Source organism: Nicrophorus vespilloides, unplaced genomic scaffold (genome assembly GCF_001412225.1).
Source record: "Nicrophorus vespilloides isolate i.1.1-1 unplaced genomic scaffold, Nicve_v1.0, whole genome shotgun sequence".
Lineage (NCBI taxonomy): Eukaryota > Metazoa > Arthropoda > Insecta > Coleoptera > Silphidae > Nicrophorus > Nicrophorus vespilloides.
Genome location: NW_017096676.1, coordinates 3,269 through 26,487, shown reverse-complemented (window position 1 = coordinate 26,487; position 23,219 = coordinate 3,269). Strand labels below are relative to the sequence as shown.

General features: G+C 31.1%; 1 protein-coding gene across 3 annotated transcripts in view; it reads right to left on the bottom strand.

Annotated features, from left to right (window-relative positions):
- The window catches only part of LOC108557879 (protein Shroom-like), a 27,771-nt gene extending 7,993 nt beyond the window's left edge, over nucleotides 1–19,778 (bottom strand). Inside the window, exons 1-2 of one of the 3 annotated variants that reach the window (XM_017914583.1) lie at nucleotides 7,526–7,881; nucleotides 7,408–7,460 (exon numbers count right to left, since the gene is read on the bottom strand). In XM_017914583.1, coding sequence (XP_017770072.1) covers nucleotides 7,408–7,433 — 26 coding nt within the window. In that variant the 5' untranslated portion in view covers nucleotides 7,434–7,460; nucleotides 7,526–7,881. Of the gene's footprint in view, nucleotides 1–7,407; nucleotides 7,461–7,525; nucleotides 7,882–19,450 lie in introns of those variants that run through there. The other 2 variants (XM_017914582.1, XM_017914581.1) reach the window with 2 other exon arrangements.
- Between the last annotated feature and the right edge of the window lie 3,441 nt (nucleotides 19,779–23,219).

Below are 23,219 nucleotides of genomic sequence, written 5' to 3'. Positions count from 1 at the left end.
TATAAAAATAGATTGTAAATATTATAAGATGTTAAATAATTTCTGGCATTGCATAAGACACTTTCATCGTGAGATCATTAGAGCTACTTCCTAAAATAATTTTTTTTGGCCAACCTCCCACGTTTTCTATTGCATTTTTTTTTGGGATTCGTATGGAAATCACACCGTAAAAGGTTTCTTCTTGGTAAATTATTTAATATTCTATAGATTATGCAATTGATTAACAATAAAACAGCAAATTACAGGTGAATCATCAACCTGTTCTGCGGTTTCGTCCGTTTTATTAATTCCATTATTATTGAAAAAAAAATAAAACAAAAACCTTGTTGATATTTTACATTTGTAATTAACTCTTTTATAATTCTATATACTACGTAATAAATAGATTTAACCATAATCAATTATCGATTTCTTGCTTCTTTCTTTATCTTGAAATCATCATTTCTTTAGTTATGTGAATCAGTATTGAGTTAAGCTCTTGTTTGTAAGTTTAGTTAATAAACCAATGAGGAATAGAATAGTTGATTACTTGCATTGTAGAAATCGCTCTTCAACTAAATATAAAAGGAGAGAATGAAGTAAAATCAATAGAATCCAAACGAAGCATTGTGTTGTTCGATTGCGTCGAATAATTGCGGATAACTTTCATAATTAACGCGATTTGTGATGGTAATTGCGGGTAAAAGCTGATGGAACAAATCGCGCCGGAAATCTTGACATGCAATTCGGACGTTGTGTGTGAATTATGCGTGCACCGAAAGTGGGGAAGACCATCATCATCAACAAGAACAACAACATTCGTTGGTTTCGGCGCTGCAAAATACTTCCAGTGAAAGTGAAAGAGCGAGTTGTTGTTCCTCCTCCTTCTACTTCATCGATGATGGCAATAACAATGATAATAACGGAATTTTCCTTGAGCTCTTCGTCGTCGCACCACCGCTGCTGTCGCCGTTTACGTAACGAAAAGCCGGCCAGGACGGCGTCACTCGACGGATCCCCCGAGGCAAGCGATTATTTATTTGATATGCTCGGAACTCCATCCAGTTTTTGGACTTTCTTCGACCGTGCAATTCTTCTATATTTATATACCGAGTGTTCGGTATGTTTCTTTCGAGTAACACTAATGGTCTTCAAATTGTATTTTGCATTCCAAGAAGTCCGTGTCGTTCCACGACCAAACAAAAAAAATGTGTTCTCTTATCCATATTCAAACCCGCTGCAAATTACGGCGAACATGCATTAACGTAAAGAGAAATTGATGTTAATGCTATTCATCAAAACTCTAATAACCGGCAATTTGGTACGAATTTACGTGCAACTATTTTACACGAAAAAAAAATTCCAAATGTTATCTCAATCTATAGTTATTTTAATATCTAAATAATGAAAGGCTATATACTTATAATCACATTACATTCAATATCAAAGACAAACAATTTTATTTACTTTCCAATTCATTGATTTTTATTTATTTTATTATATAATTATTGCAATTTAATATTGTCTTTGTTGCAACATCTTCAAATTCAAAAGAAATTTAATTTAGTCATTAAACTTTATTTCATTAATTATAAAGTCAAAATCAATATGAAAATGTTTACTTTACTTGACTTTATGTATGAATACAAATAGTAGAAACTGTAATTAATTTTCGATGATTATTTATTTTTTCATTTCTAACATTAAAAATTTGGTATTTTATTCATATTTAATCAGAACTTTATATACTCTTTATATTAAAGTCAATGATGTTAAAAATACAAAATTTAACATTTATTCTTAAAAGTTTGATAATATATATAAAAATATCTAATAATTTCATGAATGCAATTTTTATTTATATAGATTATTGTAATTTTTGTGAAAGTTGCAACGTTTTATAACTTTTTTCATTAAAAAAAAATTGTTTCCTAATATAAAATTAGATTGAATTTTTAGATTAAATTTGCTGTTAATGTATTTTATTATTATTGGTATTAAGTGTTATTTAAATATATTGTTTTTACTGTTGTTGTTACAGCAATCTGTCTTCAGGAGACAATAAGTTGAAGAGATGGTAAAGATTGGTACTGGTTTTCATCCCAAATACTGATCACTCTGTATACATCATTTCAACATCAATCCAAAGAAAGAAAGAAGAAAGCACGCACATGAGATCACTGGTACGAAAATACAAGATCTGCCACTACTCGACGCGAAGTTTCATGTTGCTGATGATGACATTAATTGCGCTTTAAGTGCTCTTTCTTTGGGATCCAATAAACTTTCTTCGCGCGTCGCTCAATTTCGGGAAGTCACGTAAATTATAAAAAACGCGCAACCTGAAAACTAATGTCACCATTGACCTTTTGTTCCCTCTCGTTCTCCCCCGTATATAATTGCCAATAGAAAGCGAAATGATCGTGGAAAAGTCCCGGAAACGCGTCAATTAAACCAACGAAACGCGATAAATAAAACTGCAGAGTATTCAGAGCGAAAAGAAAGTTCGATTCGTGTAGCCGGATTCGACAAATTTATTTCGGGATCGAGGAAAAACCGAACAATGCGCTTTCTTCGTTCACTTGAATGCAGCAGCAGCACAACCATTGTCTTGTTTTCCTCACAACAATACTTCTATCTCTTCCTCATCCTCCTACTACTTCTTCTGATTAGAATGGAAGCGTTAGGCAATGAGAACAATTCGGGTAAACGACAATACTACAATTTTCCTTGTCCCACTTCGGTAATGCGAAAAAACCCCAAGGATGTCTATACTCTCCCCCGAAATATAAAAAAAAATAACAGCGACCGTAAACTTATCCTTGGGACCTTTTTCTTTTCTTCTTCATTCGCATTGCGCAACACACGACGGTTTAAAGATCTGGTAAAATGAAGAAACCGAAATGGGTTGGTCACGTTTCGCGCAACGCCATTGGGACGACGAAGAGGAACGAACGTTGAGCGGATTTTGCGGAGGAGAGAAAGTAAATTCGTTCCGATGCCATCGGCCGGATTAAATGGAAATGTTACAGATTTTAAGTCTCGTGCACTTTGCTTTTATCCGAGCAATTCATGAAATCGGAATTTAACGAAGCGCGACCAAAAGGCTTTTGCACCGCAAAAACCGAACAAGTTTTGCATCCAGAAACTGCTTCCTGCACACTTCATTTTCATATAATCTTATTTATATAAATCAAAATCTTTGTGTTATTTATTATTACATCATCAAACGAAAAGGCGTAAGGTCATTAGGCCACGAAACTATTAATATAAACCAAGTGGAATACTTTTCTTAGATGAAGAATCAATTAGGAATTCATTCCTTCGGAAATTTGAAGAAACCAACCACTTTAGATCTTCTAATGCGACGTGTTTCTCTCCTTTTTTTCTCATTACTTCCACGAACGTCTTCTCAATTTATATATATTTTTTTTATTGTTGCTGTAAGCTTAGAGACGAAGTATTTAATAATTGCAGCAATTACCCGTGAAGTGCGTAATTTCTGCCATCAACGCAAGAATTTTTCTTTATAAAATAAAAACATCAACATTCTGTTTCTTCCACCTCGAATCGCCTATTTACTACTCCCAATAGTACATAAGATACAATTACATGCATTTCTATTGACAATAACCAAATCCAACAGTAATTCACTTATTTCACAATAAATAAAAAAAAGTTCGAACAATTCTTTAAATTACAATTTGACTACAAAAATCATACAATTAAATTGAAAATTCATGAAGAAACTTAGCTAAAATTTATAATTAATTATGACATTTTCAATTGTACTCATTAATATAAATAATATAGACTTATAACTCTTAAATTTTCTATTAAAGAACAAAATTTGAGTTTTAGAGATTATTAAAAAATAGTTTAATGATATATTTGATTTCAGAATTTTCAGAATTTCACTCAAAATAATTTGCATAGATTAAAAGAAAATGAAATTTTTGTTTTAAACATTTCTGAGAATTTTATATACATTTTGTTAATGCTGATTAATTAATGGATGCTGAATTGAGAGATGTTCACTAAATATAGGTGGGATAACTGATGCTTAGAAATGTTAATTGAAAGAAAGAGGTAAAAGAAAAGACGTTAGAATACCAATTTTTCCTCGTCAGAATTTCTAAATGCCTATTAGAGTTGGAAACAGCGATCATCGTTTTTTTTTCTTCTTTCAGAATCTCTTCCAACTCATATGATTCACGTTTCATTCTTTCAGTAAACAAAATGAAATAAAAGAAAAAAATATAATATGAAACGCAGCGATGTGGAATGACGATGATGGAAAGTAGATGCAGGGGGCAATTATTTCAATTAGTGTCCGAAGTATGTAATTTTTTGCAATTTATCCTATTCCAGCAAGCCGCCACTACAGCAGCAGCAGCAACAACAACAACAGAAACAACAACAACAACAATCACGGTCATCACACTTTGACCGCACAGCCTCAAGAAGAGGAGGAGATCTCTTTCACATACGAGAGGAACACACGAATATGCATCATGCATGCACCATTCGCATCACCAGTCAGCACCACGTAATTTACGTGAACACGAAACTTTGAAGAAATGCATACATACCTCACTCACATCGAGAGAAAACGGGATTGTTACGTGAACGGAGGGAATTAGATACTCCTGTTTCTTTTATTAATTTTTATTTTATTTTCTGTGGTGTCGTTACTTTTCCGTTGCAGCGCGGTGTAATAACAGTAATAAATTAATGGAACAATTACGACAGTCGAAACTACAGTTCGGACAGCTCTTTCTCTCGTTATTACGTTAAACATCGACGTGCGCGCCTTCGCCTCTTCCTCTTCCTTCGTTTTGCTGCTTGTCCCGAGACATGAGCATGATTTCCGGACAACAAACTTGTTAAGACCAACGACCAACCGATGGGTTGTAATAGTAATGATGATGATGGTAGTACTACTCATGATGATGATGATAATACCACCCGAAGAACTGCAAGAGCAGTTTTACTTAATCATCGTTGCTTTTGCACGAAACTATTCATAGGCGAGCAATATTATTTCGGTGCACGAGAAACCTATTTATATTTTGACAACAATCATAACAAGAAAACAAACTGCATGCATTTCCAAAATTAGACATAAATAAAACAGAGACAGGAGAAAGTGACGAAAATCATAATTAATTAATCCACCGGATTTCTCTAATCACCCGAAAAATTAGAAACTGCCAATGAAACAATTAATCAATTGCTTGCGCACAATGAGAAACGATATTTCATGGAATTCACACGCTTATCAAGGAAAATTTCAAAAACGTAGGTGTAAATAAATTTTATATTTAAGAAAAAAAAGGTTAATGACTTCTATTTCCTGCGGCGCTTCAATACAAACACATGCATAATTCAAATAGTTTTAAAGCTGCTACAAAGCCAAAAAGTAACGTATTCCCCCTTTTTTATTTTATTCTAACTAAATCAAGTTTATTTTCGACGCTCCAATTCTAAATATGCATTATATAAATATAACCAGACAAATATTGTCGTACCAAAAAAAAAATATTTACGCAAACTAGAAACAATAAATTTTACTATTTTGATAGATGGAAAATTGTTCTTTGATTTATCTTAACTTTAATCCACATTGCAAATTATAGAATTCAGTAATTATTTAAATAATATACTTTAATTTTATACTTTATACTTTAATTAGATTAATAATAAAATACGAAAAATAGTGAATATCAATGTTCAATTGTGTTAGAAGTAATGATTGCAATTGCTCCAATGTATTCTACATATTCTAAATATACGTGCGTTCTTTAAATAGTTCATTACCCAATCACAACGATAAAACACGTTTATTATTATGGAACCGTACCGTCATCATAATTATTTTTAGTGCTGTTCACACCAAAACCCTCCCCCCATCTCGTTCACTATGCTTTCACCGTATCATCATCATAATCATCATCGTCGCAATCACAATATGGTACACCACACTTTCTCACTATCATCATTATCATATCGCTGAAAACTATCCTTCTTTCTTTTCTTCATTAAACTTTTCTCGCAATTTACTTTAATGCCGTTCGTTTCCTTCTCGTTTCGTCGCGACTTCACTCATTTCGTTTTATATACACATAATTTTTCTCCTCGTTTCTTTCTTTCTATTATATATTTTTTTTTCTGCTTTGCGCCATTAGAGATCGGATCTAGGTCTCGCAGAAGTAGACAAACTAGTATTAGTAGATCACGTCTGCGAGGAGAGGAGAACAGTACGACGACGATGACAACGGAAAAAATGCAGCGCAGAAATGCGGCTTGGGAGGAAAAGAAGCGCTTTTCCAACTGCAGAAGACAAGATTAAAAAAAAAATGCATGTGAACTATATTTTATAAAAGTGGAAAATATTTATAATACCAGAGATTATTTTCTAATCCAGATTTTACAAATAATTCAATTTAATTGCGTATTAAATAAATAGAAACTATTATAATATAAAATATACTTAAAACTGCAATAATAATATATTCATTGAAATCAATATACACAATACTTTCTTAATAGTTTTTCTTTTAAATTATTACATGATTTGTATACATTGAAAAAACTTTACTTGTCAATGTTTTAGTTTAAAATACAATAAACACGTTTCAAGCTTATACCAATATTAGATCAATGTTATATTAGCAACTTTACTTCTTTTTATATTTGTTGAAATTTCATCCATTTCTTATTAACTAAAGATTTGCAAATAATTAAATTATTTAAGTAATCTACTTTTCAGTATTTTGAGTGAAAAATTACATGATAATCCAACATGTTTACAACTATAAAAAGTTATCTAAATGTAAATTACTTCCTGCCAAAGGTATTAAGTAGTTAGGAAAGTGCAAAGTCAAACATTTCTAAATGAAGCTAAATAAATTAAAACTATTATAATATATTTTAATAAAAAAAAATATACTTAAAACTGCAATAATTATATATTAATTGAAATCAATATACACAATACTTTCTTAATAGTTTTTCTTTTAAATTATTACATGATTTAAACTAAAACATTGAAAAAACTTGTCAATGTTTTAGTTTAAAATAAAATAAACACGTTTCAAGCTTATACCAATATTAGATCAATGTTATATTAGCAACTTTACTTCTTTTTATATTTGTTGAAATTTCTTCCTTTAATGATATATATATTAACTAAAGATTTGCAAATAATTAAATTATTTAAGTAATCTACTTTTCAGTATTTAGTGAAAAATTACATGATAATCCAACATGTTTACAATTATAAAAAGTTATCTAAATGTAAATTACTTCCTGCCAAAGGTATTAAGTAGTTAGGAAAGTGCAAAGTCAAACATTTCTAAATGAAGCTAAATAAATTAAGTGGTTGTACGAATTGGAAATTAAGCTGTTGTTTATTCAGTTTATTACCATTCGCAGCAAAACGATCCAAACATGTTGCAGATCCTCGTTCAGCGAAGAATCTGTATTATCATTTCGGTTAGGAGTAAAGAAATTGCGAAGAGTTTCGGTTTTAAATGCTACTTGCCAACAGCAGAAGAGTTGTAATCGCATCGATCGATTTTCCCGGCGAATTGCAAGTGTCATCCAGAAACTGCGCAGGACTACTACTACTACCACCGGCGGTTCCTATCCTGCCGACCGTCTTGAATCCTCCTGTACTGCAGCGCGTATGAAGTGTAGGTGGACACTACGTCGTAAGCGTGAGAAAGAGACCCCCCTTCGGTACACAAAACACGTGATTGCGAAACCGTATTTTCAGAGACGACGAGACCAGACGCAATTCTGGTCTCCTCTATAAATAAATGCACGTATTTTGTTGTATAATAAATCGAGAATGAAACGTTTCGAGTTTCGTGCAAGTAAACAAGGCACTGTTGCGAATGAGCGAGTAATAAAGGAAGAGAGAGAGAGTTAGTTTGAGTGTGCACCTGCCCTTGGATCAGGGCTCGCCCTTTCTGAGGTCGCCCTTCGTAACCGGGGGAAGGCAGAGCGCGCCTGCTTCTACAATGCACGTGCGCAACACGTGTCGCAAGAAAAAGAGGTGCTCGAAGAAACGCACCTTCCTGCTAGGTGGGCACGAACCTCTCTTCCATCCATCCATTAAGACCACTTTCCACCTGCCTGAAAACTTACGACTCGACCAATTTTCCCAATGCCGGCGAGCGAGCGCATTATATATAAATTTCAATCGACTTTTAATTGCTTTCTCGATATTATACAAACATATGGGTTACGAGAAAGTTTTGAATTTGAAATTGGCGATTTCACGCGATTTCCGCGATTGTTTTTGTCGCGCGTTTCGGGTAGTTTTTCTTTTAAAGTAATCGAGTAATCAATCAAGCAGAGATGAATGGGATTTGTAATTAGGGACCGCAGGCAAAAGCAAGACCATTGTTGCTTCAATCAAGGAGGGAAAAGAGCGTCACGAAATCGCAGAAAACCATCATTAATTACGTACACACTTTACGTTTTTCGTTGCAGGCGAAAAATAAACTGTTCGTGTCTAATTTCTACAATGATTTTCGCAAAACCTCTTCAATAACTGTCTTCAGACTTCATCGCTTCTCTCATTTACATTTACTATTTCAAGATAAATCATCCTTTAAATATATACAAGAATTATTAATGTGCTTAATAGCAAACATTAATACATGGATTTTACATTTATAAATTTGTAATTTCCAATACAAAAAAAATATATAAATATTTATAAACATTTTTTTTATTATTATTATAAAAATGTTCAAGACTATTTATTGCCTTATTGTAGACTTAATGATCTAAAATGTTCCTAAATACTTTGGTTGCATAATTTGTTGGTTGCAGGAACTTCGTGAAAGACAAGATCAAATAAAATTGCATAAGGTCGAGGTATTCTCAACGTTGCATGAAATATTAATTTAATAGTGTACATAGCATGCACAAGCTCGAGACGTTTAAACGTGTCATTAGCAAATGCGTTCCTTTTGGGAGAATTCGTGGAAGACTCAAAGCGCAAAGTTTTAATGTTCCGGAGGAAATTGCGGTGCAAACATTTACGGTCATTAAAAGTGGAAAGAGTTAAAAAAAAATGGATGAAAAGAGAGTTGGAGCAGCTTCATTAAAATCGTGCGCGGCGTATAATTCGCAATCGCACTTCCGGTTCCGGTCTTCGGCTATTATAAATGATGATGCCCAATGCCCATCAATCTTTGGGCGCATTCCGATCGGAGGAGATGCTAACTGTACCAATGTCCATTATTTCCAGCCAGTTTTCCCAGGGACAAACAACAACAACAACAATAATACGAACGGAGGAAGAGGAAAATGAAGACATAAAATATATTTAACGGTAGAACGGGAATGGATAATTAAGAAGCACTGGGAGAGTGATCATATCTCGAAACCACAAACGGTCACTTAATCAGTGGACGGGAGGTCATAACTTCGGGATGGCGACAGCGACGATAAAGCTCCGCAGATACGGGGATGCCAGGAATTTGCGTAACGCCTGGGAAGACATAAATAAAGGACGAATGAATGTTGCTTCTGCTGCAGTAGTAGAAGAAGAAAAAAGACGATGCAAAATTGCGAGGATGAGGATGGAAGAAATCTTGAGGTTATTGCTGAGACGATCTCGTTCGATAAAACCTGAAAGCCTAGGTTTTCGAAAAGTACGGTCACGATTCGATTCCTCCGCACTTGTGTATCGCTCGTGGAGACGTACAGAGAGAGCGAATGAAAGAGATACAAAAAAAATATAGGATAAATGTCCATGCGTTGTCAACTGCTGTAGCTGCAAGCGCCAATAACATGCAGCGCCGATAAGGCTTATGGTAAATATGTCAAAATTTACATAAGATTAATTCGGGCCGCTCGGCATAATTAAATAAATCTTATGCAAATTTCGATGAACCCCACGGGTTTACATACACGTACAGAAAGAGAAGTGAGGAGAGGCCAAACGAAATAAACACGACGAATGTAAACGGCTTCGGTCAATAAATGCATATTACTTGGAATGCTCTCTATCTCTCTCCCTCATCCAGATATAGTCTACTTAAACATGATGCTAATGTCTCCTAATAAATGGGGAATGCTACAACCAAAACCGATCGAAATCGCTATTATCGAAGACTTTCCCATCGCATTTCAATGAAAACTTACATCGCTCAAGTGTAACGAGTCAGAAAGAAAAAAGTTTAATTAGAAATTAAAGTCACTATTACTTCTTATATATCTGTACGTAGATAATCAAGAATACATTTTCTTCTTCGTTTATTTTTGTATCTCTTAAACGAAATGATAATTGAAAAATTTTGTAACTAATAGAAATTGAAACAATATTGTTTTCACTCAAAAACTAAATAATTATTCGATTTTTTAAAATCATTAATACGCTATTATATCTGGTGACAATGCATTTCTACATCATTAAAAATTGTAAAAAAAAATTGTTTCACCTTGAAAAATTGCTAAAAATTAAGAAATTTTAATGTTACTTGAAGTAACAAACATGAAAATAACGAAATATCAAAATTTTAGTCATTGATTAAAAAAAAAATATAAACATCTTTCTAAAAGTTGTATATTAACATAATTTTTTTGTAAATTAAACCGTTTTATTCATAAGTATGAATCACTTGATTCAACAGACTTTAAACATAACATAAAAGTTTTACTAATATCCAGGACATACAATAAAACTGTAAAGTCCATATTAAAATATTGGAATTATTGGAAATAAATCAAAATTCTAATACATTTTTTGTATTTTTTTTTAAACTTAATGTAGTCTAATATATTTGAAATAATTATGCGAAATTATTATTAATTATATACTCAGGTAAAGAAATTAATAAAACTGTTAAGAAATATTTTATTTTGATCCTTTTGTATGCGTTGTAAATAATTAGAGTAAAACTATCAAACGTAGGTGTAAATTAGAATATGCATAAATCAATGTGGAAATAAATAACAGGAGATTGTACAAACACATTGATATAATGACTTGGAAGTATTATAAATAGCGAACGGCAGGAAGAATAAGAGATATAAGTTGAGCGTAATTAAGGAAATGGATCTCCTCCTCTCTAGCTGGAATAAAACGAGTCGATAAAATATGATATGCATACGTGATATTTCCTTGACTTGTGTAATATTGGAATTTCTGCAATCAATCCTTAATGAAGCGAGAGAGAGAAAGAGAGAGAGAGATGAAATAAGAGGGAAAGAAATAGAAGGCAATCAAATCGATCCGTTAGCTACTCAAATCAATTAGCACAGAAACGAATAAATCCGAATACCGAATGGAAATGCGACAATAACTGTAAAGGCCCGTATCTCTATTTTTAACTGTGACTCAGCAATTAGCGTATTGACCATCAACATCTTCTCGCTTCAACTTATCTTTTTTTTTCGTACAATCACACGTAATTGATTCGCATACGTAAATATTATGATGATCGGAGATGAAATTGCAGATCGTTATGAGTATACGCCGTTCCCGGAATTACGCGCATCTACATCTTTCTCTTACTATAGCATTACGTACTAATTATTATTTCGATAAATTTATTATTGTTATTATAGAGGAGCCCACATCGAAGAAACGAACGTTATGAATCATTCGTGAGATCAAAATTCAAGTTAACATTACTTATGTTTATATATGTGTAATAATGTAGGTGTTCTTCAGTAAAAAGGTTATCCGTAATGTTCACTTATTTCGTCTTCTATTAGTTAGTACATTGTGCAAGATCGTACACCAAAAATATAAATAATAATTACATAATAATCTTCAAAAAAAAAACTGATCAAGGCGATTGCATAACAATACTTGTTTTGTTGCAATTAGTTTCGCAAATTTCCATAAGTAAAATGTATCTATTCATTCAATAATATACGTGGGGTCTAATAAAAGTTCGCTAATTTGGCTTTCATTCATTTGTTTCTTAAAATAACAAAAGTTGTTTCTAAATTTGTTAAAGTCTAATGATATATCATGTCAAATTTTAAGAAGATCGGTAAGAATGGTTAGGAGAAAATGCAACTATTTCCAATTGGTTTCAAAGATTTCAGACCGGATATTTTTCTGTGGGAAACGAACTTCGTAAAGGTTGCCCCAAATCTTCAACCAATGATACAAATGTAGCCCTGGTGAAGGCAGAAATTGACGAAGATCCAAGAGTAAAACAGGAAATGGTAGTTGATGAACTGAGCTTGAATGCCATGGCTTTGTCGCAAATATTAAATCATCATTTTGGCTGCACGAAGAAATCCAACTAACTTTTATTAAACCCCACGTTTTCATTTAAATATAACAATTAGACAACTTTCAAATTAATTCTTTTTTTTATCATTTAGAAAAAAGTAAAGAAATTCATGTTGTTTTCAACATCCATTTTTTTTTCTGTTGAAAATAAAATTACGTAATACGATGAAAAATTTAATTAATATTTAATAATTCGTGCAAATTATTGAATTAAGGTTAATAATTTCTCACAAGCTGTTTGTAATTAGTTTGTAAGAAGTTTTAGACTAATTGCAAATTTCTAATTGAAGTTGAATAACATTTTATTAGTTTCAGTTTAATTGCAAAACTTCTTTTTCGTAGAAAATGAATTATAAATTAATCTTTTTTTTGTTAAGTTATTATTTTAAGAAAAAATAAGCAAACATAAATTATTTAATGTTAATTAATTTGTGTGTTTGTTTTATTTGTGATACATTTTACTACTATTAATAATTATCAAAGTAATATAAAGATAAGATTTTAATCTTTATTACAACAGGAATTAATGAAATAGAACATGTTTAATTAATATCTAGGAAATAGAACGAGATATAAATGTTCCTTAAATAATGCATGTAAATATTAAGATCCAATTGGACATTTCAATATTACTAAAAATCTAATCTCATTTCAAAAGATGCTTAAATCTTATTTTTTTGTTAATTTTAAAATTAATATCCGATTCAAACTTTGTGATATTCTTGAAAAAGTTGCTTCAAATTTACCAACAAATGTATGTTAATATTAACATTCAATTAGCTTTTTTTTTCGTTAAATGTGATTTAAACAGAAATAAACATTGTATAGGTTTTTACAACATTTATTTTAAAACTAGTTTAGTTCAAAAAATGCATTTCAACCTAACTAAACCTAATGCAAATGTTTTTATTTTCAATTTGAGGTCAAAACAAAAATAAATGTAGTTTAAGTCTTTATTTTTAAGCAAGTTTAATAGGAAAACTATAGGAACAAATCGAACTTTAAGCCATAAAAGCGATTAAATAACATATTTTTTATAAAGAGTTTTATATCGCAATAAAACTATTATTGAATACAAAGTAAGTAACACGAGTATTACAAAGTGATATTCAAATAGACTTAGTGGTAGGTAGATAACGCGAATAATATGCTAATATTTAATGGTTGTAATATCAACATTGGATTGTCAAAAAAAGAGAAGCATAATCCAGTTTACGATGGTCGTAGATGCAACAGCATCCTTCGACTATGTTAATATCAAAATAGCGGAGTGAAACATATGAATAGTAGAGGAAACAAAAGAAAGGAAAGAGAAAAACAAAAAGAAGTAGTTTATAATGAGTAATGATCACAAGGCGCCGGTGATTTATGTTGATGGAAGAGTTACGTAAGGACGCGATTTTGATTGGAAATATATATAGATATATGTGCAGATAGATTGAAGCGGCGGCATCGGCCTCCAGACAACCGACAACTACTCTCCACGTAATTGCGATCCGTTTTTCCATCGCGTCTGCCGACGTCGCGAAGACTTTTCCAAATAGTTGCGTAATTTATTCGCAATGGAGAGACGAGTAATTTCCTTCTGCTTCTTCTCCTTCTGCACAGCGATGGCCTCTCAACAAACCTCTCTTCTTCGATAGCGTGCATATTTTACTGTATTTACACACACGTCTATGTCATTCACCTCGAACATCGGAAGAGGTGCATTTTATTTTTCAAAAAAAGACCGAACAGAAGCTGCAAGAGAAGTCCACCTTACCGAAGAGGAAGAAAAACAGTTTCAGAAAGGAATGCAGGTGACAGCATTTCTTTTCCACTGAAATCGCAGCTTCGTGGGAACAGCTGAATTCAGACAATTTCAGGTAGATCTGAAGCTTTCGCCCACAATTGTTCCATTTCTTGCAGCTTTCTACCCAAATTTACGCAATTCCACCTTGACTTGTCGTTTTTCTTTTATTATTAGTTTCAATTTAGCAAAACTCTAGAAAGCTTAAGATTACATCTGAAATAGTGCAATTCTTCCTGCTTAAACAATTAAATATAATTGAGAGCAATGGTTTTATGACTTTTATCTTTGCATTCAAACACTAAAAATTCAGTGTAATCTGAAAATCCTCGATTCAGGCTAATACCCTCTCATTCTCTCATCCATTCACTCTTTACTTCCGACAAACACCAGATAGAACTATTGATATAACGCCATTTCCAAGAAGAGATTAATCTCTTCCTTATCACACGTTACGTGACAAACTCCAACGCGACCCAATTAACACCTATTGATATAAATTAATCATAATTCTTGAAGAAACTCATTCTGATTACACAAAAATATCAATTAAATAAGTAATCTCAATACTAATCTAAAACAAAGAAAAATCAATTCATTCTTTTTCACTCAATTACAATTCATAAACAAAGTTAATTAAAATTTCAATTCCTTATGTTTCTCACAATAGTAACTCATTAATCATCATAGTAAAAACTTAATTTGAATTAGAACAACAAATATCTTTATGTTATTTTTCTCCATTACTATTTCATAATTTATAAATGTAAATAATGTTGAAAAATTAATAAAACTTCAATTCATTCCTTACGTTATTTTTATCAAAATTCGTAAATAAAATCAATTCTAAATTTAAATAAAAAGAAAACAAACTTCTTTGCATTTTCCACTCGTGTTGTTTTCCTGTCTTCCTATCTCGATATCTCCCATTCCCATATGTTAGTATGATGTATGAAGTATTTACATTGGAAATGCCTGTAGGAACTCTGTTTTCTGCGCTGCTATTTTCGTCAACACTCGTCGCTAAATTTAACCAGGAAAGCGAATCACGACTTAGCCTCACTTTTATATACTTCTTTTTGCTCGCATGCTAAAACTGCAAGCAGATGTTTCCGTAAATTGAAACTATTTTTGGAATACCCAAGTTTTCTGCGTGTACGAAATACATTCCGATACACAGCTTACTCCAAATGACTCACGCAAACCGAAATAAATAAATTGTATCAAATATACATTTAAATTTATATTAATAACTTTTTTAAATAACTATTGCAGTAATTACAAACGTTTTCATTATTATATAACTTAATTTATATATAATTTCAGTATTTTTATTTTTAACTACAAGATGTTAAGTTTTAAATGTTTATACAAACAATTTTAAAAATTAATTAGAAAATGGCAATGATTTTTATGGGTTAATTAACAAAATTTTTAATGATTTCCTAAATAATTTGTATGAAATTATCTAATTACAGTTAAAATTCTAACATTATATCCATATTTTTACTGAGTATAATCAGTTTTTTTAAATAATTTATTAGTAAGAAACATTATTCAACAAATTTGCTATTTTTAATTAATTTACACAAAAAAAATGTTGTTCAATTTCTTGTACTATTTTTTTCTAAAGTTAATTGAAAAATTCTTGCACTATTTCAACGATTAATAGAAAATTAGATGAATTATAATCTTTGCGTGAAATATAAATACGTTAAAATATTTGGACCAAAGATTTTGTTGCATTTATACAGAAAGAAAAAGCGCATTTTCTTAAGCAATAATGAATTATTAGACGTATAATTAATTATTTTTTAGTGACATTACATTGATTATTTTTCCAATAACAAAGATCACCTCATTTCGAAAGCTGAAAGTAACTAACGTTAGATTAAAATTCTTACACAAAGCGCGTTGTTCGCCTTCATTGTTGCTCTCGCATCTTTTTATCATCTCATTTGCGCCATCGTTTATTTAGAACCCATTGTTCAGCTCTGAAGTAATTGAAAATCCTTTTAATTATATGCTAATAATTACCTTACATTTTTTTTCGGCATTTTCTCTCTACTCTCCAAAAAAAAATGAAAATACGCACGAAATAATAGAGAGAATGTGTTATTATGGAGATAATGGAGAGGATCTTCGAACAAACATTTTCTTCTATTTCGTTAATTAAAACAAGATAATAATTATTAATTAAACAAGTCGCGTATTTAACAAGTACAATAGTCTTTAAGGTTACAAAAGGAACTCAATCTATGGGTAAAGAAAAGACACGTTTTATCGTTGCATAATAAATAAATATTGTTGCGGCAGCAGATCGAACGTTGTTTCATCGAGCATTCGAATCACTGTCATCTGCTTTATTGGTCTTTCGCCTGATTGAAATTTATCGTCGCGTCGGCAAGGTTTTTGCGAGCAATGAAGATATCAATTGTTATGTTTATTGTTGTTTCTTTTCGCGCGCTTACACAGAGTGTACACAGTGAGAGAAAGAGAGGTCAAAACTGTAATGGATTTATTGCAGCGTTTGGCCATGTCCATTAATAGATATGCGAGTGGACAGCAAATTTATTTATAGATTTACCACCATCGATTTTCGTTCCTTTTTTTGCTCTCTCGCGCTCGATTTTAGCTGGATTACAGCACCAGATCTGCATATTACTCCGTTTATTTTTGTTCGTATCCTTCGCGAGACGGGATTTGCATGCATCGCGTTTAATTGCAACTGATTTACGGTACGATCCCCATTAATATTAATACGTTTAGCATCCTTAATGGTTATTTTCTCAATTAACGGTTCGTCCGAGTCCATTAAAAAACCATAGATTTGCATGAAACGCTGACTTCTCCTACTACTGCTTCTTCTCCATATTGTCGCGCAACAGATTCGTGCGTTTCGAACGAAATCGAAATTTTTAAACCTCATTTTATTATTTATTAAACCATTCATGAACGTATATTTCCTTAAGGATTCTGGAATTTATGGAATCTTCCGAACGCTGCAAGAACAAGTTTCTCACCATCAATAATGAGTTTACAACAACGGCGACGTCGGAGAGCTCCGCAATCTCGATGTAAATGGATCACAAAAACGGGATACGCTACGCGAATAATATTTACACCATAATAAATGGTCAAAGGAAATAAAACTCGCTTTTCCTGCAAGGATAAATTATACAAATTCCTATCACCGTAATAGTAAGGAAATTCACATTCATTTACAAAGAATATTTCAATTCACAAAGTTTTTAAAGGAAGAATCAAGTTTTTTTTTTATTGCATCTGAAATTAATTGAAAATAAATAAATAATTAATTACTTCGTTTTTTTTTTCTTATTTGAGATGAAATTTAGGATTTAAACTATTGATTTTAACAAATTTCATATTGTTTCTTATTAAAACTTGTTATTTGTTTATAAAATCTTCTCATTTTTATTAATATTTTAAATACTTAAAAAATAATTGTCCAAATTTTAAGTTTGGATTCAATTATTTAATGAAAGTGTTAAAAACAAAATCATTACAAATAAAATTGAATTTACTCTAATCACCCATTCAAATTGTACTTTTGTTTAACTTTTCACTTGTTATTTGATATAATTATTGTTATTAGATACCCGGCGAATCCACTTACAAAATAATCCAATTTATTTAAAAAAAACTTTGAATTGACAAAAAAAGAGCATACCTTTATTTAGGTTTGTTCTAAAAGTAATTTAATTATTTTCAAAAAAGCAATTACTTTCCGCATAAATAGGAGTATAAAACACAAATTACACGAACTTTATATAATTCTGGTATAAAAAAAATACATTTTTGAAGGTCGATTAGGTGCGAAACTTGCTAACGAATCCGCACACAACGAAACTTAAACAGCAAACAGAAATTGCGTAATGAAAATTAATAATTTTCTTTGTCTGTTTATAACTAATTAACTTCGTAATATAATTGCAAGGCCGTCATCGCCTTGTCTTCCATCAAATGGTAACGATGATAATAAAAAAAAATCTAAAATTAGTATTCTGATGCCACCTCGTCTTTGCGGTTTACAGGTGAATAATGCTTTTCTTTCGTTTGAGTCGAAACGTGTTTGCTTAACCTTGTCTTTGTATTTGTTTTTAATCGCTGCATGTGGAAAAACAGCGAAACCAGATTAGCAATAATCGCGCACAGAACGAAACGGTGCGTTTCTTGCATAATTATTTCTATTTCCAAGTTGTAACAGCGAATACGAATAATGAATTAATTCGCTGATTTTAATTGAGATCATTATACTGATTTAGAATTAATTTTTAATAATTTGAAATAAAATTATACATTTTCAATTTTTTAATTAGTTTATTTTAATTGCTATTAATTACATTTAAATTTATTTGCAACAATTTGCAAATTTTTTCTCATAAAAAATAATATAGAAATTTTGATTTTATTATACAAATATTAAATAAATTGATGATTTCAATAAAATAGAAGATTGTTATGATTTAGATTTAATTTAGTTACGTAATTGTATTAATTTATAATAGTATTGTTAAAGGAATAGAAACGTGCGCTTGATTGATGATGTATAAGTAAAATTTGTTTAATCTAATCAATCTTCAGACGTATTTATTATTGTTACAACTCGGAACTGTTTGCAAATATATCTGTTACATTGATTTATGAAATTAGTAATTGGCAAATCGCCTCAGTTTTTCTTTCTTTTTTATTATAAATTATCTAATAATCGTTTTAGTTGTTCATTCTTCTTGATTCTTCATCACAAAGTTTTACATTTGTTATATATGTTTACTTTAACGGTAGTATTAGTGGATGGATTTTTTTTTATAAAATATTAAAAATTTTGGTATGGAAAAATTTTCATCCAAAATAATATTTTTCTTGAACAATTTTTTGATATTAATCAATAAAAGCTGTACATAATTAATTCAATGTATTAAAACAATAAAAATATTTTGGTTATAGAATAAAACTGTATAGATTTAATCTAAATTATAGGTAGATTTATTCAAGACTAAATATATTCCAATTGGATTACATCTTGCGGCAGGTGAATCAGCTCGCCGACCATTGTTTGCGCAACAAACGACAAGAGAGAGAAAAAAAACGAAGAAGTTTAGTACCTTTTCAAATGTTAATTGAATTGTTTCTCTGTGCAGATTAGTTGGAAATATAAAAAAAAAACGGTTTTTCCATCCTTGAGTTTCCCATAGGCGCAGGAATCTTTCGCAGCCCATTAATTTAGACTTCAAGAAGGAATTATACAAAAGTTCTTTCCTTCTCTTGATGTTGCTTTTATTGTTGTTCTTGTTGTAGTGGATGAGAGCAGAATTGATTTCAGGATGCAATTAATTATGTTTGAACTATATGTATGTTTAACGTAAGAAGGTCGTGTCTCCTCTAACCTTCTAATCCTGAACTTATTCCCGCTTCCGAAGACCATGATGATCCTCGTTAGAATTGTGTATATGGGCTGGTAATCCTTGGGTGGCTGAAATAGAGGTGGGCACAAGCAAGCACTGATGGTACTGGGGGACAATGGGAGCACACGTGAATGGTGATGTTGTTGATGATGATGGTAGTAGTGGTGGTGGAGGTACAACACAACAGCTGAGTGGCATCGCACGCGCAACACACGTTCACATCCAACAATAGCTCAATGAATACTGAAGGTAGAAGAGACAAGTAAGCAGGCAGGCAGGCAGCAGCAGCAAGTCCGTCGCTTTGCCTCTACTACTTTTCAACGACTACTATTGCTCCTACCTACCACCAGTTCCAGCGGTACCGGTGTGCTTACTCCCTACCATCGTACCCAGACGATAAACAACCTTACCTTACCAGAGACCGATAGGGTTCAGGTACCTTTTGTTGCTTGCACCAGGTGAAAGGACATCATCCGGCGCCAACCGACCGAAAACTCGCTACTCTCCGTTTTTATTATTATAACATCCAAACACCGATGATTTAAGATCGCTCATTAAAATTCGCGTAAAAGACAAATTAAAGATGCTGTAAACTCTGCATCTGTACCACTTTCTTCCCACTGGATTTTTTTTCTCCTTCGCAACAGCAATTCGCGCAATCTTTATATAAGACACTCCAAATATTTTGAAACAAATTCGCAGCTTTTAAAACCGAAAAATTTAACAATAATTAACAGCAATTCATGCATTCAATTTTTAATTTACCAACAATCTTAAGAAAATCTCTGAATTAATTTCTATCTAATAACAGTTAATATCACATGGTTATTTCAGAAAATAACAATTTTTGTAAAATATTTAGAGAATTTAAATAAATTAGTAAGTCTCTAAAATCCTATGAAATTATTAAAAACAAAAATTTGACTTTAAAAAAAGTTTTTTTTTTTCAAAAAATTAATCAATATTATTACTATTTTATGTAACAATAATATTGTTTAAAAATTTTAATTTATAATAATTGTTATAAAACTTTTTTAGAGCGAAATACATTATTTCTCCTTAAAAAAACTTTTTAAGTTTAAAGTTATTAAAAGAAAAACTTTTTATTGCAAACTTTTGTAATGATAATTACTTGATTCAAATGAAAGCATTCAAGTAAAATTGTATAAAATAATTAACAAAAACTGATTTTCCAAAAAAAAAAATAGTAGTTAGAAACGTTGATTAAACTTAAGTCTTTATGTGGATACATGAGAAATCTATTAAATTCATTTCCAATTATTAATTACATCATTAGCTGGATGTAATTATGAGAGATCAATAACATACGTGCCCCATTTACATGCGCAATTACATTGATGAACTTCCAATGCGCATTTCCCACACGGCTTTAATTTCGCGTTCCTGTTTCACCAATAAATCATCGCACTCACAAAAGGCATAATACGTCTCAGCGGCTGCAGTAGATTACGTTGTTAAACTCTCCTCTCTATTTACGTTCAACACTAATAACCTGCATTTCATTTTATTTGCAGCAGAACTAGAAGAAACATCGACTTCCTTCGTTAAATCGCAAGAAACGCATAGTTTCGTCTTTTATTTTACTTATTTCTATACGATGATGCAAATTCCAACCGTATCTTAATTGAATTCCACCTGTGCACAGGATATAACGTACATTTCATTTCATATTTCTATTTGTTATTTAAATAAATAAACAATAATTTTTATTATTCAAATATTTTTTCAATCGAAACCAATTAAATCTTTATTATATCAATAAAACATTAATACTGACTATAAATCAATTATAAAGTAAAGTTAATTAATAATTGTTTATTTTTTTACCAAATGAAAAACATTTAAACGCTTCAAAATCAATGGATTGACAATTTTATTCTTAATAAATTATGTAATTTTAGTGTGCTTCTTTATTCTCAATCGTCAATACAGACATTATTGAAGTATTCCCGCATATGATACACTTGAATCAACCAGAAATCCAAAGAATGCATGTCACAACAATCTTAAATTATCTAATTACAAATCGTTCGATCAATTTGATTGATTGTTGAATCGAGAGCGACGGAATGTCGAGAATCCAATGAATAAAAAAAAACTCCCACCCACGATTAATCAATCATTTGGCCCACATCCGAAATGATTATTAAACTGAATTAATTACGAACGCAGTTTTTTTTTCCTCTCTGCTGTTATAATATTGGTCCATTCTCTATTTGGAACAATTTCGTGACCGGCGCATTTTCGCTTCGATTACGCAATTCCGCGAACGAGATTTGATGCGTTGCGCAACGAGCGAGAGAGGTTCGCGCGCGCGCTCGCCCACAAAATTTATTATTTTTTTTTATCCTTCGTTTCGTTTGCAAGAACGAAGTATTATTTCAAACTCGGATCCAGAAAATTGGTGCCTCGGTAGCAGCAGCCGGACAACCTATTCCTCACCATCAATTACCGCACTAAAGACCAGATTTCTCTCCGGTTACATACACTTTTTTTTACGCTCTTTTAATTACACGTAAAATTCGCGATTGCGAAACGAAACGTTTTTTTTTTTAATATCTCTCGTATTTAGTTACTTGATACATCAGAAGTGCAAAGCGATGAAAGTTTTAACGAGCAAAATTTCAACAATAAAGTAAATTTGTATAAATCAAAAATTTAATTATTTAAACGAAGAAAAGTTGAATAAATAATGAAAATAATTAATTTAAATTTAATTAAAAAGTTATTAATTATTGATTTGTTGCAATTAAAAAAATTGATTATATAAATGTTAATTTATAAACAAAACTTTAAAATCGTTTTCTTTAAATTCATCGCAACAAAATCTGCAACTTCTGATTTACAGATGAATCGATGACATCAATAAAACATTAATACTGACTATAAATCAATTATAAAGTAAAATTAATTAATAATTATTTATTTTTTTACCAAATGAAAGAGATTTAAACGCTTCAAAATCAATGGATTAACAATATGATTCAAATTAGTTCTTAATAAATTATGTAATTTTAGTGTTTCTTTAGTCTCAATCGTCATTACAGACATTATTAAAGTATTCCCGCATATGAAACGAAGAAAATTTAAATAAATAATAAAAATAATTAATTTAAATTTAATTAAAAAGTTATTAATTATTGATTTGTTGCCATTAAAAAAATTGATTATATAAATGTTAATTTATAAACAAAACTTTAAAATCGTTTTCTTTAAATTAATCGCAACAAAATCTGCAACTTCTATGTATAAATGAATCGATTACATAAAAAAACCTACTGAACAGATCTCTCCATGCCTTTTATAAAAAAAAACTAGTTTTTCTTCCTCTCTACTTCTTCTCTTCCTTCTGCCTTATCCGACGCAATAATTAAATCAAATAAATCAATTGAAAATTATAAACGTAATTAGTGATCATTGTACGCGTTCTTTTTTCTTCTTGTATTCACCATTATTTCATTCCGAAATTGGCTTTAACCACTTTCATTTTGAGGCCGTTTCCAGCCAAGATGACGTTACGCAACGCACGCACAAAACGCTAATTGCATTGTACAGATTCGTGCGCACGCACATAAATAATCTAATAAAACGCGTTGTGCTGAATCATATTGAAAATCGAATCGATCGATCGGAGAGTTTCGAACTCACATTCAAATTGAAATTAATTAATTTCTTGTTGAGATACCAATTTATTAAAACCGCCCGTGCATAATTTATCAAAGAGAAAAGC